The following is a 27710-nucleotide window of genomic DNA, read 5'->3' on the forward strand; positions in this document are numbered from 1 at the left end:
TTATTCTTTTGTACATTTTGACTACCCTCCCTATCATGTGGTCATTGAAATAGCAGGAACATTTATCGCCCTGTGCATATGCGTGTGCTTAATGGCGGCTGTGGCGGCGGTGTGTGTTTGTGTGTGTAATGGCCGCGTGCAGCCGAGTTACAGGGTTGCCATCCAGACTGAAGGCATGATTGAAGACCTGGTGAAAAACCTCAGCAGGGAAAACCAGGAACTGCAGATGCACTGTGCCAGCGCCATCTTCAAAGTGAGATCTGCGCATTTATTGACCAACAATATTTCCTTATTTTGATATCTAATGACTTACGAGATTCTTTAAACATTCTAGTCCGCTATTTCATATAGTCTTGAAATAACACATTATTAAGTTTTATGTAATGAAATCTGATAAATTTGGCTTTATGGATTTGTGGATTCACGCATTTGTGTGTGACATTGTGTGTGTGTGTCTCAGTGTGCACAGGATAAGCGCACTCGTGACTTGGTGCAGCAGTATGGCGGACTCGAGCCACTGGTTAGCCTCCTCAGCCACTCTGAGAACAAGCAGCTCCTGGCCGCTAGTACCGGCGCCATCTGGAAGTGCTCCCTCAGCATGGAGAACGTGGCAAAGTAGGCCTCACTCGCCATGTCCATACTGGCACGTGCTGCCACACACATGCCTCAGCAAACTGAAACACATTTACAAACTTTGTGGAGACAAATCAGATAATCGATGGAGACAAGTCGAGGAACATGGGGTTGGATAGCTGGCCTAAAAAGGTTATTGCCACACGGGCATTACGTTCTATAAATTTAGGGGTTTAACAGCTATGCAGGTATAGCTATACAGCTCTTGCTCCTAGTGCCTCCCAGGTACATCCGCACTTGCTCCTGTACCCTCTACAGTGGTCGCTATGCCGGCTAGTGCGCCCCCGTACTCTGCCGCTGACAGTTTTCTAAAAAATTATGTTGTTATATAAGGACTTTGGGACTTCGTTTACAATTTAAAAACTATGAAAGCACAATAATGCAATGGATCGGTCAAATTGTTATACCATTTAAAATTTTCAACCTCAGAATTGGATGAGTATTAGCACCTTGTCCACTTTTGATTCCGGAAGCACCATTGAACAATGCTGTTGATTTTTTTACCGTCATGTTTCATCTATAGTGCTCATCTGACCACCAGAGGGCAAAGCAGAGGTCCCTGAATGAGGACAACAGGTTTAAATTGAACAGAATAAAATATTATGATAAAGGGAAGACAAAATGTAATGTGGGGGCAGTGGTGGCCTAGCAGTTAAGGAAGCGGCCCCCGTATTCAGAAGGTTGCCGGTTTGAATCCCAATTCGCCAAGATGCCACAGAGTAAAGCACCGTTCCCCCACACTGCTCCCTGGGCACCTGTCATGGCTGCCCACTGTTCACCAAGGGTGATGGTTAAATGCAGAGGACACATTTAGTTGTGTGCACCATGTGTTTTTGCTGTGTTGCAGTGTTTCCCAATGACAATCATTCACTTTCACTTTCGAGGGTCTCAGGTAGTTCAATTTAATAAAAACAACATAATTATTTTGTAATTTTCCAAATTAGATATTAGATTAGATATCTAGATCATCATCATCACCTTAATCCTGAAAACTTTCCACACACTGGAAGACTTCCAACGTAAAACTTCAAACTTTTTTTTTTAAGATCAGAGAGCTTAGAGAAACTATAGCAATTACTATTTAATAGGTAAGTAATGTTATATTCAAATATGTACCCAATCATGTGGACTGGGACCAACTCTTCTCTATCTGGACACTTCTCCTGATTATGAACCTGCATATGAATATCGCATGACCAGATCTGTTTCAAAAAGTGCGTGTAATGGAACAATCCTGTAAGCTGATTGCTGCATCGTCCAGTCACGTCTGATACAATAACGCCCTTGACAGCCCAGTCCGCTTCATGTGGTTCTAGCTGCAGGCCTTTTGGACGGCAGGGAAAGTTATTACCGAATCGGGCTGGTCCGCTGCCATCACTTGGTGATTGTGAGTGGAGTCATTTTGAAAGGATCCACCATATACTGAGTGCTTCAAAGGATTCACTTATGTGCGACAAACATTTTTTATCAAGAAAATTACAATGGTTCCATTCATTCACGTAGTCAGATTCATTCACATATGTCCTCATTGTTAATATACAGTTTTGGCTTGGTTGTGGTTGTGGTCTCAAAATGACTAAAGCAGAGACTGTGTTGTTATGGCAGCTAATAGATAGAAATGGATGAGATAATGTGTGCTATCATTCTTTTCTTGATATCAGAATTAATGACAATCAAACGCCCCGCTTAGGATAATGAGCAGGAGTGATGTGTGGAACCCAACATTTGTATTAGTAAGGAATATGAGAATTATGGGATTTTGTCTGTGAGAGAGGGTACTGTGTTTGTTTGTGTGGAAGAATGTGTGTGAGATTGTGCAGGTAAATGTAAAGGGTTTGTGAGGGTGTAGTGTGTGTGTGTGTGTGTGTGTGTGTGTATCTGTAATATCTGTAATAGCTTCTACACTAAGCTGCACTTTGCTCTCTGAGTGTTTGACACATCAGCGCATTTTCTTGGCCATGTTTCGTGATGGATGCTTTTTTTTTTTAGCTTCTATGCTTTCAGCAGGGTCCTCCCCCGCAAATAATTACTGGCCAGGACGTGACCTGGCAACACTGCCAAAATTATTTGGAGATATTTATCCTCTATTCCAGCGTTAGACCCAGGGCCGTCCATATTTGTATTATTTTATCCCACTTTGGCCCGCACGTAAATTACATGGGATTATTGCAAACCTTTTTTTTTTTTTTACTTTCGCAGTCTGAAGCCAAGAAAGCGATAAAGCTGTGTTGTTTATGAGAAAGCCCCGGGAGCCCTGCGGCCCTGTGATAAATTAGAACGGTGAAAATCCAAATCTCCTCTGCTCTGCCTCGGAACCTCGCTTCCTTCGCGAGCCGCAGAAGCCGCCGGCAGAGAGGTCTGCTCTAAAAGCCCAGCAGCCCAACGTCGGCTCGCTCCTCACCTCATACATCAGCGCTGATGCACGCTTATCCTGCTTCAACGTTCACTTCCCGGCCTTCCAAACTGCGAGCAGCAGCTTGTTGCCATTTTTGATTTGATAAATACCCATTAAGCTGATGTGTAGGAGCGCCACGAAAAAATATAACCATCGAACATTCTTTGGAAGCAAAGAAAAAAAAAAAAGGCTGAGGAAATAAATGAAATGCAGACTTGGCAGCTGTGTCTGGTCATTTATGCAGCATGGTGAAGTATGATTGAAGAGCACATGCGTTAAACCGGCGCTGCATACAATTAATTGAGTATTAATCATGTCACACTTAAAAATGTCACACTGTTGATGTTTGTAATAAGTTAATCTGAAAGACTGCAGTTTTTATAAAAGACACGTTTGTGATGAATCTTCTTGCACACTAGATTATTGTACAGACTAAATTCCCTATAAATCACAAAAGATGGTGCAGTGGCCTGGGCTGCAGCCCCCAGTTGGTTTGCTTGTGAATGCAGTACTGCAGTGCTGTAAGTCAGTGTGGCGTCCAGTATGAGAGCTTTATTGAGGCACTAACAAACTGTTTTCAATGGACTGAAAATTAAATTAATTGCAATACATGAATACCCGTACACAGTTGAGAATTGGTCAGACATTTATGTGGGTGAGAGTTGAACGCTGACGTAAGTCAAAAATAATAACTGTTCATTGTGTGGCCTGACAATGTACACATTTTTATTCACATAACGACAGGCGCATACGTCCTTTCCACACACACACACACACACACACACACACACACACGCGCTCAACATAACCTCCACTTCAGCTTTTCTGCAGCGGACACGCCTCTCTGTAGGACTCCTGCCGCGCTGGCTCTCAAACAAAGTGTCTCGCTCATGAAAACAGAACACGGCGAAACAACGGCCCTCAGACTGAGGGCCACGCGCCGCCCCTGGCTGGCACAGGTGATAAAACCAGTTTACTGGCATGGCCGTCCTAGCACACACTCAAGTCTAACCCCGCCGCTGCTCTGCTGACAGGTAGCGGCGACAATAGCAGCAGAAACAATAGTTGTTATCGTGGCGATGATGCCGATAGCGTGCAAAACCGCAATTGGTCACGGTTCACTTTCAGAAGTGCTGAAATTTGTTCTTCCCCCCCCCCCCCCCCCACGCCCTTCGCCCTACGCCCAAGTTCCCTTCACTTCGCGAGAGCCGTGCTCTCTTCCCCTGGAGTGTACAGGCAGCTGGGGTGTGAACTCGGCTGAGTTTTGGCCGCTGCTGCCGGAGGAAGTCAGCATGATGCCGGGCGCATGTTTTTAATACGCACTAAAACTCGCCCACGGATCTGGATTGGAAAGCCTCGGAGGGTTACTCCAACAGCACATAAAAACGTCAAGGTCGGACGCAGCGGCGGAGCAAAGGGACCGGGCCATTGCTGTCAAAAAGTGTGGATGTTGGTCGAAAAAAAAAGGGGAGGTTCCTCTGCAGTCCTCCCTGTTTTTTAGGTTTTTGGGGAAGAGTACACTCTTTTTACAACCAGTCTGACCAAGCGCCACCTTTGAGACGAAAATCATTTCGGATTATCTGTCTACAACGGCAGTATTTTTCATTAAAATACATGAGCGAACTATGCTGCTTAAGTGATTCTTTCGAGGTCCTAGCGCAGCGATGTGGCGATGGGAGACCTCCGCATGCCACATGGTCTGCATGTGGGAACCATTTACCTGATTGATAAAGAGCGAATCATTGATAAACGGAAAAATAAATAAAAATACAATTACATTCATAACCAACGTGGGCCTGATTGGTACTAGCACTGGTATTCAACGCAAGATTCGTTTTTCCATACTGTCTCTCTCTGATTTCTGCCATGGGGAAAAGAAAATAGTGTCTTCATGCTTTCATTGTTATCTTGCCTTAAAACTGAATTTGGACACGCTGCTTTAAATTGGAAAAGAGAGGGGGCAAAAGTGCATTTTCCCCCATAAAACACCCACGTTCGAGGTCAACATTCAGGTTAGCGCATGTAATTACAAACTCTCCATGCTTCCACCTCAATAGTCAGTTTGTGATGCGCGAACCATAATTGCATATGATCATAACACCGTTTTTCTTCTCTCCCCGGCCTCCCTTCGCAAGCGAGAAGAAATGCCTGGCGCACCACGCGAACATATCGGCCTTCTGTTCTTAGACGGGTGTCTAAACAGCCTCCTCGGGGCACACGCATGTTGATCTTTCAGGAGGGTCCTTGCTTTGTGCGAGGCGGAGAGTTTCCTGAGGAAGCCGGCCTCCGGGGTGCTAGCGGGCCGGCCGTGCGGCTCTGGCAGATGTGTGCTGGAGGATAGAGCGGCGCAATCCATCATAACTCGCCGGGACAAAAGCCTCTCTGTGCTGCGCCTGCCCTGTCAGCGAGGGACTCCGCCCCATCAACACTTCCACTCGGCTTTTTCGCGACAGCAGCAGCTGAGTTTCAGGGGTCACGGGGTGCCCCCCTTCTCTTAGTTACTGCAATCATGAAAGCTGGCCTAATAGAACCTCTCACACTCCATTTATCAAGCACAATATTCATAATTACGCCGTGATTGCAGCACGGTGCAGATAACACAGCAGCGAAGGCACGAAAATTACATTGTTCTGTGCAGCGTTTTTCTTTGCTTGGTTGAACAGGCTGAAGCTTGGCAGGCCTCCTCTTCATTACTCTTTTACTCGCAAGTGAACTTTTCAATGGATTGTGACCAAAACCAAATGACCTTGGACACTGTCTACAATAGCCTGATGGAGCTGCCAGCAACCGTAACTGTGAATAAAAACCGTGGTAAAATTTAAACGTACATCAGAGGTTTGTTCGGGGCGGCGCGCGACCGCTTTATATCCCTTTTTTAAATGTTTACAGTAGGGGGACCGCCGAACAATGTTGGCAGGCCAACCTGAATCAAGCTCTTCCCAGGCCTCCGTAGATCCTGTTCTCACAGCGAACACGTATGCAGAGGACCGCACTTTGACAGCAGCGCTTGTGGGAAACTGCGCCTCAGACGGTCGTATCTGATTTATGCTTTTCAAAGTGGGCCACAGGAGCATTCGTCAAACCCCACCACACATAGAGCTGCCGGGAAGTAGTGCCTCCTCATATCTCATTATATTTTCAGTTTTCAGTCTTGATGCTGATGACATCATCATTTTCCAAGAAATGCTTATTCATATTTACTAATAATTAACATTGCAAACGTTAAACGATTTTGATTGGCTAAGATGAATGATGTAATTCATTATCATTCCCCCTTTTATAGTTGCTTTATAGAAATGTTTTAGTTTTATATGTTTTATAGAAGTATTCCTGCATTGCACAAGTTGCCAAGTAAGCCATTAAGACAACTCATTAATATTTGGCGAGATTCTTCAATCAAGAAGTTTTTATTTTCTGAGAGGGAGTCAGTTAGTAATAACAAATACTAAATTGTATTTTATACCTAAAAACTCCTCTGTGGAGAATGCCAAAGTGCTGCGGAAATATGGTTCGTCACCCAGGCTCTTGTTCTTTAGTCTTTGTTACTGTGACTGTGGTTGGTTTGACTGTTTCATGAGGTCACCCACATACTTGAGTCTGTCGAGCGTGGACTCGTCCTCTTCCGTCCAGTATGGAGTCTTTGCCTTTGTGACAGATTTTGATGGCTAGTATATGTAAAATGTCTGGCTGGAATTCAGCCTAAATGCAGTGAAGTGTCTGGTGGATGTCCATCACAGAGTCTGTAGTCTGACATTTAATGGACGTGGACACATATGGTGCGTGTGAAGTAAATGGGTCATGTCTGCATGTGTCAATAAAGAGGCCTATAATGTGCTTTAATGTGTAATGATGTCATTATGCAAGATGGTGCCAAAACTTGAACATCAGGACAAGATCTTTTTTTCCTTTTGCTGCAGATTGATTGATAAATATGTCTATGACTATGTAATGTCTCATTATAGTGTCCAACTCACTAAGCTATTTTGAGGTGAAAAGAAAGAGGAGATCAAAATCTGCATTTACTAAATCATTGAGAAATGTTGGATTTTGCCAGTGTTTATGTGAGCTAATGATTTCCTTCATTCCTCATTTTTGTCATGTTTCTCTCAGGTTTGAGGAGTACAACACTCTGGAGATACTGGTCAAACTCCTGACTAACCAGCCTGAGGAGGTGCTGGTGAATGTGGCTGGTGCTTTGGGGGAGTTTGCCCGAAAACCAGCCAATCGTGTCACCATAAACAACTGCGGTGGCATTCCGCCTCTTGTCAACCTGCTGACGGGCACCAACCAGGCCTTGCTGGTGAATGTCACGTGTGCCCTGGGAGCCTGCGCCTCCGAGTCAAAGTGCATGGGGTAAGTCCTGCATTGTTCTAAACCTAAAAGTCAATAATGTCGATTTTAGATGCATTGTGGGATTCGATGGCTGTTCAAGATGGCATGGTTAGTCAAACCCTATTGTGCTGAGTGGAACGCCATGGCTGCTTTGACAATCCATTGGACGAAATGCCTTATAATGACAAACCTCTGTTTTCTATACCTGCATGTTAAGAATAACTGTGGTTAGAGTGGCAAATCTTTCATACCCAACGTGGACATGATATGTAATAAAGTTCTGCAGAATAGCCACTGAATTTTTTGGCAAAATTTGGTGTCACTCGTTGGAAAATTTGCAGGACGAACAGACCTATTATTTTTATTCCTTCCAAAAACAGCAGATTGTAAAAATTGACAATAACATGGAACCTGTTGCCAAGGTCATTATGTTGATTTAAACTTTACAATGTTACTAAATATCTGAAGAAATGTATTTTCTTTGCATCTTTCAGGACCACCACATATAAATTCTTATAAATTCTCTTTCTCATTTCTCTGGTGCTGCTTGCATTGCAAATCAAAGCTGTCAAGCATTCTCTGCTTTAAAGTTCACATGTGCTACGTCCTTCAGCTCATTGTTTGGAAATCAGTACATCAAGAAAATATTAATTAGCTATATCTCTGAGGAGAATAAAGGAAATATGTCACTCACCCAACATGCATTCACCTCATGTAACACTGAAGTGAAAAGGCCCAGACATTGTCTAATTTTTCCAGTTTGAAAATTTTTTTAAAATTTGTAGTTGCTGACGGTAGCTGACGAATGCCTTTGCAAAATATATCTTTACTATCACCTTCTTACCAATAAAAAAGTCGCATGAAAAGTCTGGCTACAGTGTCCATTAGCAAGCTCTCACATGTTGAGCAGGCGATGGTTGGCCACCATCAAATCACCGTTAGAGCGTCGTTAGACGTTTTCTAACATCAGTGGTGACCACAGAACCCATAAAGTTGTGTTCTCCACAGGCTTTTCGTGTACGGCTCCACAGATGCCATCCTACAGTACACGGTGCAGCTTGCTTCTCCCAGCTGAACCACAATGCTTTTATGAGCTTGTTATAGACTACCAGACCCCTCTTAATTAATACTGGACTCAAATAAAAGGCCTGCGTGTTCAAGGGTTTTCTGCAAGTCAGCCATTAATGCCATTGTCTGAAAGAATAATACATTTATGGATGTGACAAACCCTATGGGTGCTATGTAATAGAAGGAACTTCTTGTATTTTTGGAGAGGTTGGACAAAACAGCCATCCAGTGAGTCTTCCCTCAGTGGCTATGTAGGGTTTTGACATAAAATATTCAGATCTTCTTCATGTGAATCTCTATGTGTGTATTTAGAGTTTGTCATAATTTTCACACTAATGCTTAGTATTTCAATCTTTATTTCCTTTCGGCATTGTGTCTTCTGGTGGTGCTTATATACAGTATATAAAGCACAGTAGTTTACAGGCCAATTATCATAGCTGACATTCGATTGTTTCTTTGCCTCAAACCATTCTGGTCAGCAGTGTTTCTGAGATGATGTGGGCTGTCAGAGTCAGGTCAGGCCTAGCACTCTGTACACCATGTTGTTCAATTAAATTCAGATTTCAGATGTGCCCAGATTTGGAATAAGGTCGTACATTTGTCCTATGCACACGAAAAAAAGATTATGCCTCCTCCACCACTCTCTGTAGTGATGCTTGCTCTCAATAATGCAGTTGCTTAGGTATTCGTTCTAAACGTATTCGTATTCGTTGTAACTCGGACCGTTCCTCAGCCATGTGAACCCTTATGAGTGCACAGTTGCTTCCCACAAAAAGGTCAGCGCTGACTGATTGCTTAAAATTCAACCAGTGTTTGGTACACGTCCAGTAATTCAAGAAATCTCATGCAAAACAGATATGCTTAAAGGCTATTAAGATCCAGAACTACACTATGATTTGTTTTAAGTCTACCAACCACCCCTGTAGTAAGTCACAGTGGCTAATGACTGTCATGCAGTTATGTAGTTCTATACTTTTCTTTCAGTAGCAAATAAGGCAGCATGCTATTTTTACTGACACAAAACATCAGCACTTGGAAAGGGATCACTAACGAAATGGGAAAGCTTTCTAAAGCCACTTTTATCCACAGCATTAATAATTGGCACCAATTACACCCATTTCTGTGAAATAAGCAACACCCTGTGAATGATGACTGGCAAGTCTCATATGAAACTCCAGTATGTTTTCATTTTCAGTTCATTTGAGTTTCCTCTACTGTAGGCACTTAAAAGCAACCTTGGTCTAGTTTAGGAATGTAATTTCATAAATTTAGTAAATTAGCAAGAACAAATTTAAACTTAACTGACCAAAGATAATTTTTCAGGAGACGTTTTTCTTCTATAAAAGATGAAAAATAATAGTTATTACTATTGAATGTTCTCTAAAAGCTACAGCGTATGCACTTATAGCTGTCACGTCCATGCGGGCATGACGCGGCGGGTGAACGGAGAGGAGGACGAGGAGTGACGAGAAGACGTGGAATGAAGAACGCTTTCACCTGACATCACGGAACAGGGGTTTAATGGGTAATCACAGGACAGGGGAGACATCAGAGACGTAGACACTGGTGAACATGGAACATAACGTTAAAGACCTGACAGCGGACAGAAACAAACAGGGCAGCTTTATACATTTGACACAGGTGAAAACGATTAGGGAACATTACACAGGACAACAATGAAATAAGTAACCCCCATTTCGGACCGGATCCTGACAGAATCCCCCCTTTTATGGCATGACACCTGGTGGGCCAGACGAAACGGTCCATGAAGGAGGGAGGAAAGTCCAAAGACAGAGTCTGAATGGTTTGAGTGGACAAGATGAATCGAGTGGAATCGATTCGCATGAACAAGGATAGAAAGGATGAGATGAACAGGGAGGAATGATAAATTACTGAATGAATGAATGGTCCGGTATTCCCGATGGACGAGCGGCGGCTGTCCAGCGCAGACGGCTTCGGGCCAGTTTGGTACCGGCACCTCGCCCGCCGTCAACATGAGACCGCCGCTCCCTGTCAGTCTCCGGCTCGCCCCGCTGAATGGCCGCTCCTCACCTTCAACGCCGCCAGACACGGGACTGAGAGGCAGGGGTCGGGACCCTGCTGAACATGAAGCCATGGAAGGCCAGGGACAAGGAAGCTGGCGGCGTCCTCCCGGCGAGTCGCGGCTCCTCCGATCAGCTGGGCTGCGTCAGGTGGCGTCCAAATGTGGGTCAGGTCTTTCTGTCACGTCCATGCGGGCATGACGCGGCGGGTGAACGGAGAGGAGGACGAGGAGTGACGAGAAGACGTGGAATGAAGGACGCTTTCACCTGACATCACGAAACCGGGGTTTAATTGTGAATCACAAGACAGGGGAGACATCAGAGACGTAGACACTGGTGAACATGGAACATAACGTTAAAGACCTGACAGCGGACAGAAACGAACAGGGCAGCTTTATACATTTGACACAGGTGAAAACGATTAGGGAACATTACACAGGACAACAATGAAACTCCGGTCCGGATCCTGAACCGGAGTAACCCCCATTTCGGACCGGATCCTGACAATAGCTTAACCCCATTTAACTACTCATTAATAAGCGTCATAGATATGAATATCATATAGGTATGAATTAATCATTAATAAATTATTCCTTCAGTGCATCATGAATTTCTTCTATCAGTCGGACCTATCCAAGTAGGTGGACGGGATTAACACTGATCTACCCTGATCTTGTATAGATTACACTGGTCAACAGTGGAAAAAAAGGTCTAACTTTTAATAGCTGATAAATTTGAATGCGCTAAATCCAAAAATCACATTGGTTTTGCGCTACCAGGTCAACTTTTTGATCCATTGTCGAAATTAGATAAACTGATGCCATGCAAAGCATTTTGTAAACTGCATTGCGTGTGTGCGTGTGTGTTTCTCATTTATAGGCCTATACTTAAAATTTTGTTGCTGCATATTACAAATATTGTTATTTAGAGTTTCAAAGTTAATGAGATGGCATCATTAAAAAGATCTTGCAGAAATAAGCCTGATGTCTTCTGTTACATTTGCGGCGAATTCACTCCTGTTCATAACAGGAAACCAATCACAAGTTTCGTAAAGCGTGCATACCTTGCTTATTTCAGTATGGCACTAGGTGGCCAAGACAAAGCTTGGGCACCACACATGGTATGCAAAAACTGCACTGAGTATCTGCGTCAGTGGACCAAGGGTCATAAGAGTTGTCTGAAGTTTGGAATACCCATGGTCTGGAGGGAGCCAAGAAACCATGACACTGACTGCTACTTTTGCGCTATTGATGTGACTGGGATAAACAGAAAAAAACTGAACAATCTGACATATCCTGATCTTGAATCAGCACTTCGTCCTGTAGCTCATTGCAATAAAATCCCAATACCTGTCTTTGGAGAACTACCTGTAATTAGCGACCAAGACTCTCCCAGTGTTGAAGAAAATGAAGGAGAATATGTGGTTGATGAAAACGATGCACCAAAGCTTTTTTCTCAAATGGAGCTTAATGATCTAGTTCGTGATCTCAGCTTGTCAAAATCATCTGCCGAACTATTAGCATCCAGATTAAAGGACAAAAACTTACTCTCAGACATCACATTCTACCACAACAGACAGCAAGACTACCTTTGTTATTTCTCTCAGGAGAAGGATTTGGTGTACTGTTCAGATATTGCACAACTTCTACACAAGCTTGGAGTGCCACAATACGAACCCACAGATTGGAGACTGTTCATTGACAGCAGCAAGCGATCACTGAAATGTGTTTTGCTGCACAATGGCAACCTCTATGCCTCTGTACCCCTCGCACACTTGACTACACTGAAGGAGAAGTATGAAGCAGTGAAGTACGTTTTGGAGAAAATTAGCTATGATCAGCATCACTGGTATATTTGTGTTGACTTAAAGATGGTGAACTTTTTGTTGGGACAGCAGTCGGGGTTTACCAAGTACCCCTGCTTCCTTTTTATGTGGGACAGTAGGGACAGAACTCATACAGAAGGACTGGCCTGAACGGAAGGAATTGGTGCCTTGCAGAGCAGAGAACATCATCAACAACCCTCTGGTGGACAGAGATAAGATACTCTTCCCACCACTGCACATCAAACTTGGTTTGATTAAGCAGTTCACCAAAGCATTGGACAAAGCTGGTGTCTGCTTCAATTACTTGTGCCAGGCTTTTCCAGGATTGACCATTGAGAAGTTAAAGGCTGGCATCTTTGACGGTCCTCAAATCCGTCAGCTCATCAAAGATCCTCAGTTCGAAAAGTCAATGAGCGAAGTGGAGCTGGAAGCGTGGAAGGCTTTTGTTATGGTTGTGAAAAACTTTCTGGGCAACATTAAGGCCCCTAACTACGCGGAACTTGTCACGAATATGTTGGGCCAGAAATATGTTAAATCAGCAGAAGTATATTAGACAACTCACAAAAAAAATTTTTTGTAACCCAGTATAATTGGTCTTGAATGATAGTGCCATCTTGAAAAGTCCTGCACAAATATTTCAATATGACCCATTAAATTAATTCTTTTTTTTTCCGCCCTTATCCAGAGAGACTTACAATCAGTAGTTGATTTAAACTTCTGGTTCATAGGCGAGTGTGTTACCCACCAGGCTACTACCACCCTATTTATTTTAATTATTGATGTGTTAATTGTTTTAATTTTGGCATTCATACCCTTCCATACCCCTCCATAAATAGACAGACTGACTATATTATTCAGAAATAAATGGTTAAATACATTCGTTGAGATGTTACAGGGCTGAAATTGCCATTTATCCATATGAATCCACTGTTTACACACTGGGACCTCAGTGGAATTGTTCAGCGTCTGGTCTGTGCTCATTTCTAGTTCATGATGCAACGTAAGGATGTCCTTTTGTGCAGGATGGGACCTGGGGGAGCTCCAGTCCTTCTGACTGATTTATGAGCCCTTGGCTCGTGGTGAAGGGGTGCAGCGGGACTGTCAGTCGCCCTGGCGATGATCCCTGATGAGAGCCCGTGGCTGGTTGGTGGCTGAGATGTGCTCTGATCAGACGAGTGTTTAAGCAATTATGACAGGACTGAATGTGGACCTTGTTGATGAACGTGCACATGGGGAACACGTTATACATTCTCTCACACACACACACACACACACACACATATATGTATGCAATGTTGCATGACTCTCACTGCTTAGTCTTCCCAACTCCAGCTACAGTCCAGACTGCACTCTTGCACAGCGTGAAATATGGCCAATGTGAAGCCATGCACAAACCTCGCTTAAACGCACTGAGATTTAGTGCTGGCTGGTCTTTGCAAGTGTTTGATTTGGAAGTTGCCACTCAAGTTTTTTTCCATGTCTTCTCAGTGCGTTTTTCTCTCTCTCAAACTGTTCAAAACTGTTTTGCTGCCATGTTAATTTAACATGTATCGTTTTTGGTATGGCTCATTTAGATCTTTGCAAGAATGTAATATAGCTTATTTACACATATTAAAACAAAGCATATGGCAATACAGCTGTTAATTATGAATAAACGTATAAGTAAGCATTATTACCTGATTACTGTGTTTAATAAATGTCTATGCCAGAAACAAGATCATTGTGAACCTTTGGAGGGATTTTTGATGAAGGATGTTTACATCTTTATTTCTTGTTTCAGGACCATAGACAGTCTTGACGGAGTGCGTCTGCTCTGGTCTCTGCTGAAGAACCCAAACCCGGATGTTCAGGCCAGTGCAGCATGGGCCATCTGCCCATGTATAGAGAATGCTAAGGTACTCATGGGAACATTCAACATAGATCATGCACTGTAAAAAAAGGCCAATTCATTTCCAAATTAAAATTTCACATTTTTGTTACATACATAGTCATACACGGTATGATATGCAGTGAAATGCTTTTAGCAACTGCTCCAGACCACAGTATTGCAAATATTGCAAGTCCACAATGAAACAATATGCAAATATTGCAAATATAACCAAATATTACACTTTTACGTCTTTAACATAAAACATAAAATATGCGTAATAGGTAGGGTGAAGTTAAAAAAGTAAAAAGTTTGCGCAAGGATTCTGGTGGGATTGAGTCCAGAAGTGATTGAAAGTGAAAGTGCTGGAGTGATTTAGAGTTCTATGAAGTGTTGTAGTTGCTGAGAGCTCGTATAGCCTGCGGGAAGAAGCTCATTCTCTCTGTGTTGGACTTCAGGGAGCGGAAGCAGAGAGAACATTGTTGAGGTGGCTGAGGTCTTTCACTATCTTCCTGACTCTGGTCCAGCATTGCTTGCTGTAGATGGATTGAAGGTCAGGGAGCTTGGTACAGATGATGTGTTCAGCTGATCGAACCACCCTCTGTAGGGCTCGCCTGTCCTGCATGGTGTTGTTACCGAACCAGGTTGAGATGCAGGAGTAGAAGTTCCTGAGCACCTTGGAGGGCAGTCTGAAGTCTCTCAGGCGTCTGAGGTGGTAGAGACGCTGCCGGGCCTTTTTCACCACGGTTTTGATGTGACAGGACCATGACAGGTCCTGTGTGATGTGAACACTGAGGTATCGCAAGATATCCACTATTAACTCCTTTGTCTTGCTGACGTTCATGTGGAGATTTCCAACCTCCTCCAGGTAGGCCGTCTCGTCGTTGTCAGAGATCAGGCCCACCACGACAGTGTCGTCAGCAAACTTGATGATGGTGGTGGAGTTTGTGGTGGCTGCACAGTCATGGGTGTACAGAGAGTACAGCAGGGGGCTCAAACCACAGCCCTGGGGGGCTCCAGTGCTGAGAGTGATGGTGGCTGAAACATGTCCGCCCATCCTGTCTCCCAGTTAGGAAGTTGGAGATCCACTGACAGGGAGCTGTGTCCCAGGTGCTCCAGCTTGGTGGTGAGTGTAAAAGGGATTATTGTGTTAAATGCTGAACTATAGTCAATGAAAAGCATTTTAACATAATTACCTTTATCCTCCAATGATGGATGGATTCAATGATGGATTCCTTGAAGCATGTGGGGATCACCAACTGAGATAGAGAGGTTGAATATCTCTGTGAACACAGGTGCTAGCTGGTCTGCGCAGGCTCTGAGGATTCTCCAAGTGTTCACTCTCTTGAAGGCTCTCCTCACGTCATGCTCGGTGATGATGAACGCGTTTTCGGTGCTGGCAGTGTCTTCCTGTCTGCAGCCGTTGGAGCCGCTAGCCTTAGCATTGCTAGCGTCTTTAGCTGCAGCCTTGAAGCGATCATAGAATGAGTTCAGCATGTCTACCACCAGCACATCACAGACTACCGCTGACACCTCTGACATTATTAATGTTGTTCCAGGGCGAACGTCGACATGGCGTCAGGAAATCCACCAAAGTGCAAAGCTGTAATAGTCACATGCAGGACAAATGGGCATTTGTGTGTAAAAAACATAGAGGCTGTTTCTTATTGTGTCTTAATTTATACTGTGACCTTTGACATCCCTGCATCCTGCCAACATGCATGCGAGTCAGGCCCACAGGCGGATGTGTCTCTACCAGCCTCAGGAACATTACAGGGTTAGAATGGCTTTTCCCTGTTTAACGAGGGCTTCTGATCGAGGAAGGAGATTGGGGAGGACGTGATGCTGCCAAACACACAAAATAAACCAAAATAAGACAGAAACATACAAACATTCACAGAGGAAAGAGACAGATTAAGACCACTGGGACCGGATTAAAAATAAAGACAAAAATACCTATACTCATTTGCATCTGCAAATATACTCAGCCTGGCACATGTGTGCACATGCCTGCATGCTGTGCATCAGTTCTCTCATCTAGTGTTGCCACACATAACTTAAAATATGGAATTGTCCCTTGTTTTAGAATGCAATTTTTTTTCCGGGTTGTGAGGACCTGTACTCATTCTTAGTGTCTGACGGCTTTTTGTACATTTAAAAGAACACACTTTTAACAGAATGAAGACAAACACCACCCATCAAATCAGCATAGTGTAATACTATCAGCTGACAAAAAGGAAGCAAAACAAGATTCAAGATTGGTTTATTGTAAATACAACAGTATACACAGTATATCGTTTTTTGTTCGACATGCATTTAGACATGTTCTAACCAAGGAACAAAAACACCCTTCTGTAAAATCTGTTCTTATTTGTACACTCCCACAATGAAAAATGTGTGGCTTTAGAACCGTCATGTACAAATCATGCATGTATAGAATATCCCACAATATGAAGTTTTATTGCCTGTGTCATATATAAAAGTAGCCACGGTATTGATTTCTACGGAGAAGCACATATGATCCCTGTTAGACTTTTTCCATGTTGGCATAGCATCCACCAAAGACTTACACTAAAACATACAACTAACAGTTTATTCAGCAAGAGATTCAGTACCAGTACCTTATATAAGAGCTGAGAATAGGATCAAACTCTTACAAGAAGACAAATGTAGAAAAAGAGGCACTGCAAATGTAGTTACCATTAATGTTATCATTATCATAGTTATCATTAATGTAGTTACCACAAATAGCAATGCTTATTTTAATGATAACTGGCAAAAGCCTGATTTTGTACAGAGTGTGGTCTTTGGACCCAGGTCAAGTGTATCTGTGTTACCCAAACCCCTCAAACTCACCCTGGCAGATGCCAGATCCACTGGTTTTGATTAGCTAGCATGAAGGCCTAAAAGCGCAAAGAGATCACGGCTTCCATTAGCTTATCGCTGTCGTGATTAACATAAACAGGTAGCCATGGCTTTGTAATCGGTTTGAACGTTATGTAAATACACAGGCTCTTCCGGATGCCAGGCCAGGTGTCCCCCTCTTTCTTGGCCAGAAGTGTGGCTGCAGTGACGTACGCGGGCCATATGTAATGGCCAGGCGTTCTTAGAGGTTTACGGTGAGCTAACATAGTTTGACAGTGTTTGTCTGGAGTTCAGAGCGCCTGGCCGCATGTCCGTGCCGCTGCAGTGATTTCTGGGACGGGCCAGCGACAGGAGCTGAAGGGGGGAACCCGATCCTGCCCTCCGCTGTGGTTATTTAGGTAAAGGCCCATGTGGCTCCAGTTAGTGGCTGTAGGGCTGGGTTTATAAGTGAATCATGCTAGAACAACAGCATGTGGACACTTCATACCTCTGATCTCCTCCTCACTCTCTTTTAGACACCCTCATACAAGGGGTGGAGATGAATCTAAACACAGCACTTCTCAATTCAAAATCTAAATTAGCGCATTCTTACAAATGCTATTCATATGAATATTCATACAAATATTTTGAGCTGAAGTAACTAATGGTTGCCTTACCCTTAATGTGGCCCAAGACTGCACGTCTTTTTGCTCAGTCATCAGAAGCATTAAACAGGGAAAAAAGACAGTTTCTTTGACACATATACGCAAATATTTAATTTCACACATTCAGTAGTCACATGACAGGGTCAGATGTAGGAAATACTTAAAAATGGCACAGTTCTTGGCACAGTGTTGCCACATACATAATTGTTTCAACACCAAATCATCCGGAAAATGGCAAAATGCATACAAAACTGTCCAGAGTACCTGACAGTAGCAGACTTGATAAATTCCAAACAAGCAGAAATTCATTCCGCCATCTATCTGGCAACACAGAATCCTAATCCAGATCTTTTGTCTCTGGATTAGGATAAAGTTCAGGGTTATTTTTGTGTTTTGCTAGGTATAATACAGTCAAGCTTACTTAAACATATAACTATACAAACTTATTAGTATTCTGTGTATACATGCTTACTTTTAATGCTAAAATTCTCATTTAACAAATACGGATACAATTACAAAGTTGTCTGCTCTCTCTCTCTTTCTCACGCACACACTCACAGCATCAGAGGATGCTGCCAGAATAATGAAGTTCATAATTAGGGTGGTTGTAACCTAGTGGGTAAGACATTGAACCAGAAAACCACAAAGTCTTCAAATTCCACTTAGAATCATTGTGTTCCTGAGCACACAGAGTGTCTTATGGGTGACAGTCCCTGTAACTACTGATTATAAGTTGCTTTACAAATGCTGTGAATGTAAATGCATCTAGTGTTGGTTGGCGTGTTATGGCTCATCAACCAAGTAGATTTTTTATTTTATTATGTCTTTATTCTCTTGATGTAAGTGTGTGTGTGTGTGTGTGTGGTTGTGTGGGCAATCAAAAGGATGTTCCAGTGACCTTGCTGCAGCTGGTTGCTTTTGAAAACTCCCTCTGTGGCAGTCAGCTCTCTCTCTTTCTCTCATTCTCTCTGTCAGTCTTTCTCCTCATCAGTATTCCAGAGCTAGTGTTTCCTGAGTGTGGGGATAACAGCCCACCCATCGGCTGCCAACTCTTATCCCCCCTCTTTCCTCTCCTCTCTCTCTCCTGTGTTGTCCTATATGTGTCACTTCATTTGGCTGCTGACTGGAATCTCATGATATTCTATATTGTGTATTTTGTGTAGTGAAGATGCTGGTACGGCAAAATTCTCTTGAACCAAATGAAGAATTATTTAAATCTGGTAATAGCTGAAAAATGTTAAAAGCGGCCGCTTTATCACAGCGTTCCACCGTGGCAACTCACTCTGCTACAATCACGCGCTCCTTCCTCTGTGATCTCTGTGTGTGGACTAAATTAGCATGATTGCTTTCCTCACTGATTGATGATGGAACCATAATGACAGTGAGGGGATCACGTTCCCCCAGCTGAAGACACACTTGTCCTGATTGGTATGCTTCATGGAGCCAAGGTTTCATACAAGTTACTTCCATCGCCATCAACACAAACATTCGCAGGCGCGAGCTTTGTTGAGTAAAGAAACGTGTGTCTCTTGCTTGCAGGACGCGGGGGAGATGGTGCGCTCCTTTGTCGGCGGTCTAGAGCTTATTGTAAATCTTCTGAAATCGTCACACTTGGAGGTGCTGACTAGCGTGTGTGCGGCCATCGGCAACATTGCCAAGGACAAAGAGAACCTGGCCATCATCACCGACCACAGAGTTGTGCCCATGCTGGCCAAACTCACCCACACCGTAAGTGTATACCTCTTCACAAACAGTAGTACTGACTGTCCCAGTCAGGGTTCTATATTGCACCCATGAAGGGGTGTGAAAGCATAATTCAATAACCAATTAACAACCAAACAATAAGGGAACCAGAACGTAAATGCAACGAAACGCAAACAACATCTATCCGCTTATATGCTGTATAGTATATTATGTACGAAATACAGCATGGACATCTTTTTCAATCTCTTATATATATATATATATATAACTGTCTTTATTTTATGCACTTTATTTTTTTGCTGTATAAACAGATTTAATTGTTAATTCCCATATACTACAGTATGTCATATTAACTGGAGTTCTGTTTAATTCGTTGTTTGTTTGGTTTAATTATAACCATTGAGACCTTCAATAGAATCTTTGCTATTAACGGGGGAGACTGAACATATCCTCTGTTTTGGGAAAGTAAATTTTATTGCCCTAACCCCAAAGTGGGGGTACGAGACTCATTACAAGACTAATAGATCCTCCGGCTGCCGGGTTGGGTAGACATCAGTGTAGATCCTCACCACCGTAAACACCTTCCATATATGTACTTGTTCTTGAGGTTTCAGCAGTTCAAATCGGTGTTTATGAGGTGTCAGAACATTTTAAAGCACGTAGAGAATGTTCCCGGTCGTAATCAAAAGCTGCTTAAGGTTAATTGTGACCGGACTGAGTGAATATTCTTTTAACAATTCCTATAAAAAAAAAAAATGACCTTAATTTTAATTTAACAATAAAACAGGCTTTGTAGAGTAATGTGTTAAAGTTTCATTGGTCAGAATGATGACACACTGCGTCGGTACCTGGCCGGGGCGGTGGAGCACTGCTGCACGTGGGGCACCAACTGCGCCATGTTCGGAGAGGAGGGTGCCGTGGCCCCGCTGGTGCGATACCTGAAGAGCACGGATCCCGCTGTCCACCAGGCCACTGCGCTGGCCCTGTACCAGCTCTCCAAAGATCCAAACAACTGCATCAACATGTACGAGAACGGCGTGGTCAAGGTGGGCCCCGCGCTCTGACTTTCACACCTATCATCACAACATCACTGTCATCTTCATGTACCATAGATTAAATCTACCAAAAATTAAACATACTGTAATTGAAATAGTTACACTACTATTACATTTTAAATAGGATAACTTGAATGGTATTGTGACCAGTACCCTGGATGTAAAGTTATTATGACTGTTGTCTACAGATTTTTTTTTTTATTATAGGAGATTCCTGTGGAAGGTAATTAGGAGTCGTGTTACATCGGCCCTGCTCAGGGTTATGAGGTTAAATCATGTTTGCATACAGATTTAGATTTCATACCACATAGAGCTGAAATCTTTTCTACCAGCCATCTGATCAGGCCACTGTGTGCGAGCTGCCGAGGATGTTCCAGTCAGCTGTTCTCCCACGGTTGTGATCTTGTCGTGAAGAACAGATAGAGGATCAATAGTGCCTTCAGGAAAGCCCAGAGAACTATTTCCAGCCCGCGGCTCGGCTCCTGAAACAAGGCAGCCATTCTTTGGGTCGGAAGTGTAAAAAAGCATAAAAAAATTTCTAAGCGTCTTGGGAATCCAGTCAAGCAAACAGAGCTGTGTGTGCAGAGCGGGACGTCCAGTCCAACCACGCATGCCATCGCTACAACCAACAGAAATGCTTGTCTCTTCAGTTACGGTTGCTAAGAGAGGCACTGGAACTTGGGGGCAGTATGTTACACCAACATGTAGTGCAGAGGCCGAGAGGGAGGGTGGGAGGGAGAAAGAAGTAGAGGCTACTGAGTCACCGGACGCTTGGATTCATTGAAACAGTCATCAGCCTGCATACTTTATCTCACATTCGGTAGGGGATATTGGTTACACCTTCTTAAAGCCTTGTTGTCCAGGACCTGAACAGCCGTTGATCACTGTGCATCGTGGGAGGCCGCCAGCCCTGCACAGTTTTGGGTTTACCCTCATTTAACCTCTGTTCTTGTTACTACCCAGGAACATGGAAAGAACTAAGTTGTGCAGGCCTAGCGCCCTCCAGGAACAGGGTTGGACTGTTAGTAGATGCTCACATTCAAAGTAATGACTCTTAGGCAAGATCTAAAATGCATGATAGTGCTACTTAATTTTTAGTGGCATGAGTTTCAATAAGGAGGAATACAGTATTCTGGATGGTGTATAGGTTTTTACAGTTAGGTTCTGGTAAAAATAGCAGAAGTACCAAGCATGAGCAGCTTGAATTTGATTCAGGTGGCAACTGGTAGCCAGTGAAGGTCTATTAGACTTAAAATGAAAAGGAAGCGATGTATAAAATCTCTCCAACTCTTTGCTGAGCCCCAGGAAAACCAGCTATTTTAGGGTTGACCGTGAGTGTGTTTCGGCTAAATATGATTATGCTGAGTCATACGAAAATTAAATTAAAACACGCAGAACAAAGGAACCAGTGTCTGATAACAGATCTGCATTTTACTAAGCCAATGAAGTCTTTTCCTGATTATGTTTAAGTTTGAGGGCGAGCCGAGCCTTTTAGATGAAGATAACGGAGACATGTCAGTGGAGCATAATCCAGCAATTTGGGCAAATCCACCGCCGCTGTAACTCAACCACGACGTCTGTATTTCTACGACTGGATTTTCACATCAATAAGCATCCAAACATTTTTACCACTTGGAGTTAAAGTGTATGTTTTTTTTTTTGTTTTTTTTTCTTTTTGTCTCTCTCCAGAAGGGACTGTGACATAAATTATGATGCGGTCGTGTCATCGGTGCCAAATATTTTTTTCCCATGTTGGTTTAATGGTGCACTTCGGCCTGCTGTGGTGATGCTGGTCATAATTGGCCTGCTGTGTTGATGCACATGTATGTCTTTTTCTGCTTGAGAGAGATGCAGTATTAGACCATGAAAACTTAGTTGATACAGATAGTTGGATGCTGCCTTAATGCAAAATAACAATAACATTCAAATATGTTTAGTGTTGTATTCTTAATATTTTCTGCAATAATACGGACATCCTGGGGAAATACCAGGGCCTAGAATTTACCATGACATGACATTTACCTGAACTGTGAACAAATGATAATTAAGGGGAATGTTGCATGCCGGCACTCTGCAGTTGTACAGAACAAAATAAACACCTAAATCTTGCATAAAATGCTGAAACAAAAATGTCTTCTTTAACTTCTTGCCTTTTTTTTTAATGAGCAAATATGTTTCAGTTAATTAACGATTGAGATCATATACTAGATCAAATACTAGATTTTTACTTGACACCTTCATTATTCTTAATTGTTTTGTCTCACGATTAACTGTCTAACATGCATATAGGTTATAATGACAATAATGCTCCCTTGAACTGAGAAGTCAGGAAGGTCTCATTTGTTGACACTGTGACCCTAAAAATACATTTTTAAATAGCTGCAGCTGAGAGATTTGACTGAGAAGTACATCACTGACCGATCAGTGCAAATAATAAATTGTGTGCTCACTAACCCTAAGATGCTCCAGGGTGAACACAGATGCTGTAAATGTAAATACAAAAACACATTAATACCATTTCCACACACACATAAGACCCCGGAGGCACACCACGCCGACCATGACCAAGACTCTATTTCAAACTAAACCAAAACTTGCAAAAGCAGCCTAGCACTAACGTGTCATCCTTCACTCAGAGCGGTTCATGGTTCAATGCTGTTACCCGGAGCACTGCTGCAGGCACACTTAAATAATGAGGATATCCGGTGCAGGGAATCAAGGGGGCGTGGTCTGCACTTAAAATTCTTATTATTTAACATTCTTAAATATGAACATATTAACATTCTTATTGTCCCGATCACATCTAGACCTTCACGATACCCTGTAGGTTGGAGGACAGCTGGTGAGAAAACCCAAAACCCGGTGCTGCATTCCATGTGCAGTGGATCAAGTGGATCTTGCGGCTCAGAGTTGGGGTTCAGTCCCCCTTAGCATGTGATATATGTCGCAGTGCCACACAGAATGTGTAAAGTCAACATTTCCCACATTTAAACCATGTTTACAGAGGTGCGGGACCCAAACACTGCAGTGTAATTTATGTCGGGGTGTAAAGCCCGGCACAGCCTTTCCGCTGACACTGTAATGGTTTCAGAGAAAGCCCCCGGCTCCCAGTCCTTCGCAGACGTGTGTTGGGAGAGCGGCCTTCCTCCCCGGCTTTCTTAATGGTGTAGAACTGCGTCCCCAAAGCCATGCAAAGGAAATTAAGCATTGAAAAGTATCGAGCGCTGGAAAAACCATTAGTGACCCTGTCTGTGTCCCCCGCCTTTAAATGATCCCAGCGCTCTTATTTTTCTAAACATATTTTATGCCATCTGTTTGAACTTCATTACAAGATAAAAAAATTGCACATAATAATAATACAGACTGTTTTATTAAAAATTAAAATGGGAATATTGGTGCAGTTCATTTCTGTTCGGAGCTGTGATCTGTACCAGCTGTCTGCATCTTTGTGGTCTACGATCTTGACGGTTCTGTTACTGCGTTCTGTTTGGAACGTGGACATTTAGAACATGGCCCCTTTCAAACACAAATGTTTAATATTCGCTGCCCAGCTTGAACTGCACCACTACCTTAATGATAGCAAAGGGTTAATGTGGTTATCGGATAATGGCTAAGTTAAGCAACTGACCTTGTTAACATAATTAATACAACAGGAGCTTTACTGACGAGTCTTTTTTCGTTCATCTGCCATGTTTGGAACCTCAGCTCGTGTCAACATGTTTGACTGCTAGTGAAGGGATGTGAGAAGTTTTTTTTTTTTTATGCTGATGGTGCTGCTGGTATCAATGCTGGTGCAACTACTGTTCTCTGATTGTCTCAGTATCACTGGTTGGTAATTTGACCGAAATTCCAGTTTGGTAGTAGCCTAGTGGGTAAGACACTCGCCTATGAACCAGAAGACCAAAAAGTCACAGGTTCAAACCCCACTTTCTACCATTGTGTCCCTGAGTGTCTCTACTAATTGTAACGTTGCTCTGGATAATGCTCTAAATGTAAATGTTTCGTAAGGAAATTCCTGTTCGCCTCTCCAAACTATGACCTCATGTCCTGTGTCTGTGGACTCTTTGCAGACATCGTAAGTCCATGCTGGCATGTCTGTCTGTTTATGAAGAGTCTCTCATGAGAACTGCTGGATTGAGGTAAATTAGAAAAAATTGTAATTACGTGTGTTTTTTTATGTGAAGGTGCTCCAGCTTTAGTGTGTTTGGGGGTTTTTTTAATGCAGGAATATGGGAAAAACATTTGGCCTGTCTGCTCCACTCCCTTGTTGCCACTGTGTACTTGCATGCTCAGGACGGGGTTGTATATCCCAGTCTGTTAGTGATGTCTGTGTGTGGTTTTGTGTGCCGTTTAGGAAATATTGCATTCAGAAAGCAGGGACTCGTAGCTGTGGAAGAGATTACGTGTCTGTGCGCCTGAAATGAATGAGAAAAGCCAGAGAGGAACGAGAGAAAGACGAAAGGACAGGCAGTCGGCCATGTCTGAAATATTCCTGACGTTTCCTCTTAGTCATGCTGTGTGTGTGTGTGTCTGTGTAAAGATGTGGGGACCAGATGTGTCTGTTTTGTGCTACTGTACGTAGTTTAACATTCAGTGTCTGCTGATGAATCTGCATCTCTTGGCCCAGTAATACGGGACTTTTCATGTTTCTGTAAGAGTGTGTGTTTGTGTGAGTGTGTGTTTGGACCACTTGTTGACCAAGGGCATGTTAGAAATAACGTGATTCCGAAAGCATCGTACAGACCAATTTCCACCAGTGCTGCTCCCCAGGGGTGTGTGTGTGTGTGTGTGTGTGTGTGTATGTTTGTGTACCATGAAAGGAATGTTGTTTACCTGTCGTTCATACACACACACACAGGCCCACACAGGGAGAAGGTAGACTATCGTCTGTAGAAGTCAAGATAGTGTGAGGAGGGTGGTGGGTAAGGTACAGTTGTGTGATTATTTCATGTGTAAAGTGATTTTTTTTTGTGGTGCGGGTTACCATGTTTCATATGAAGTCAAAAGTCAAAAGTTCCAATACTGGACACATGATTCACTTGTTTATTTGTTCCATGAATGAGATTGCTCGTCATCAAAAGTAGCTTAATGAGGCAATCATTAATACAACAGCTGCTGGCAAGGCACCAGATTGTAGAGTCCTGATCAATCATAAGACTCCATAAGAAGAGGCAGTCGAGGCCCAGTGCAGCTGCATTAGTGAAGGTGAAAGTAAAGTGATTGTCATTGTGAGACAGTGCAACACAGCACACGGTGACACAACAAAATGTGTCCTCTGCTTTTAACCATCACCCTTGGTGAGCAGCGGGCAGCCATGACAGGCGCCCCAGGTGTAGTGTGGGGGGACGGTGATTTGCTCAGTGGAACCTTGGCGGATCCGGATTCGACCGCCAACCTTCTGATTACGGGGCAGCTTCCTTAACCGCTAAGCCACCACTGTCCCAAATGCATGTTTGTTTTGTTCCTGTCAAGAGACACACGCCTGCGGGTCAGTTCGAGTTCCTTTCATGGTTCCTTTCGGCCATCGTGACTGGTTTTGTTGTAGTGTCAATAAAAACCCTTCATCCAAGATGTCCTGCCCCTGCGCTTCAGTCCCCTTCGCACCCTCAGTTGTGAAAAAGCTTCAGCACACTATTCATTTTTGGCTCACTGCATAACCTCCTGTATTTCACACATTCTGAAACCTTCTTCTGCTTCCAAAAGGAGAACCTGTTTGAGGGTTTACAGTAAAAATAAGTTGTAGAATACGCATGTAGGGTATTACGGCTGCACTGGTTTGCATGGTGTTGCAGGTCTCATTGTCAGTGTAGTTATTTAATAAGGTAGGCTATATGGTCGAATGTGTAGGTTGTCAACAGGAGGACCAGTCAAAGTCCACTGAGACAAATAAGAAAGAAAAGTTGCTGTTGTTGTAAGTCTGTAGGGTGTCTCCTAAAGATACATGCTGTAGGGTGTTCTTCTGACAGCAAGTTCCTTGATTTTGAGCAGAGGTCTCTGGCAGAACTACTCAGAAACCGATAAAGTACATGTGGTTGAATGGTTGTTCTAGGCCTTGTTCTGTGTGTGTGTGTGTGTGTGTGTGCGCGATATGGGGATAGAAAGCCTTCACACAGGAAATTGCAGCTCACCAGTGCTACCCTTAACACCACAACACCTCCATGCGTGACAGGCCGTACACGTGTGTGTGCGTGTGAGAATGTGTGTGAAAAAGACGTGTTCCTCTGCTCCTTCCTGGAGGTCGAACTTCTTCTCCCTTTCCACATTCTGACGTTCGGCGAGGGCTTTGGGAAGAGAGCGAAAAAGAAGGAACTTATCACGTTACTGAGGGTTTGGGGAATATCTAACAAGCAGCGCATTATAGTCTGCAGGAGCCCAGCTGGGAGGGCGTATGCATGTGTGTGTGTGTGTGTGTGTGTTTTTATGTGAAACATGTAAAATTTTTAGATCTGTGTTTTGTCTTTGCATACATGCCACAATGTGGGTACACATGTTTTACCGAGTAAATATCTACATATGCTTTTGGACACCCGCTTGGGACGCACATGTATGGACGGCTGAAAGTGTCTTCGTGTGTACACACGTTTGTTTGTGTGCCTGTGAGTAGAAGAGAGGCGGGTTTATCTGAAGTCGGAGCCTCGTGGGCCTTAGTTGGCGCGGTGTGAATAAAAGACCCTGGCAGCAGCACCCTCCCCTGGCACCTCTCTCGGCCGTCCCCACACGCTCACAAAAGCAACTTGTCCACTGCTGGCATGTGCGAAGCTGTGTTTTCCAGGGGGTGGGGACTCAGGTCCTTCGCGTACCTGAACACCACAACGCGAGACGCACCAGACATTCCGGAAGAGGAGGGAAACATTCCGTTATTCCGCATGCCAAATGAGAGAGGGTGAGAGGCGGGAATGGGATGGGGGAGAGTATAAAGACCCCAGAGCCATCCAACCCATACAAAATGCAGCATTATTATCTTCAATCAAGAAACCTGTCCTCCTCGCACAGACATGGACAATTCTTTGTCAGGTTTCCCAACTGTTTATCTTAGAGCAGAAATCCAGGAAATGTGTCTGTTTTGAGCCTTGGCGCACACTGAACTCACACAGACACACGTAGCCTCTCAAATGTACATGAGTGTGTACATATCTGTGCTGTTTCCAGAATCTGTTGGTTTTCCTGTGTCTTCGTGTTGTGCTCTATGTTGAGTTTAGGTTAGAAGTGCACGCATGCTGGTAAGAATTGTATGTTTGAGAAAGAAATAGGAGACGAGATCATGACATCCTGGCAGGCTG

At 43.5% G+C, this 27710-nt stretch overlaps 1 protein-coding gene across 1 annotated transcript in view; it reads left to right on the top strand.

Annotated features, from left to right (window-relative positions):
- The window catches only part of odad2 (outer dynein arm docking complex subunit 2), a 50158-nt gene that overhangs the window by 19983 nt on the left and 2465 nt on the right, over positions 1-27710 (top strand). Inside the window, exons 14-19 of the mRNA XM_028969292.1 lie at positions 143-253; positions 461-615; positions 7139-7381; positions 14076-14190; positions 19211-19399; positions 20200-20421. Of these exons, the coding sequence (XP_028825125.1) occupies positions 143-253; positions 461-615; positions 7139-7381; positions 14076-14190; positions 19211-19399; positions 20200-20421 (1035 nt within the window). The remainder of the gene's footprint in view (positions 1-142; positions 254-460; positions 616-7138; positions 7382-14075; positions 14191-19210; positions 19400-20199; positions 20422-27710) is intronic.

The sequence above is a fragment of the Denticeps clupeoides genome, chromosome 2 (assembly GCF_900700375.1).
Source record: "Denticeps clupeoides chromosome 2, fDenClu1.1, whole genome shotgun sequence".
Lineage (NCBI taxonomy): Eukaryota > Metazoa > Chordata > Actinopteri > Clupeiformes > Denticipitidae > Denticeps > Denticeps clupeoides.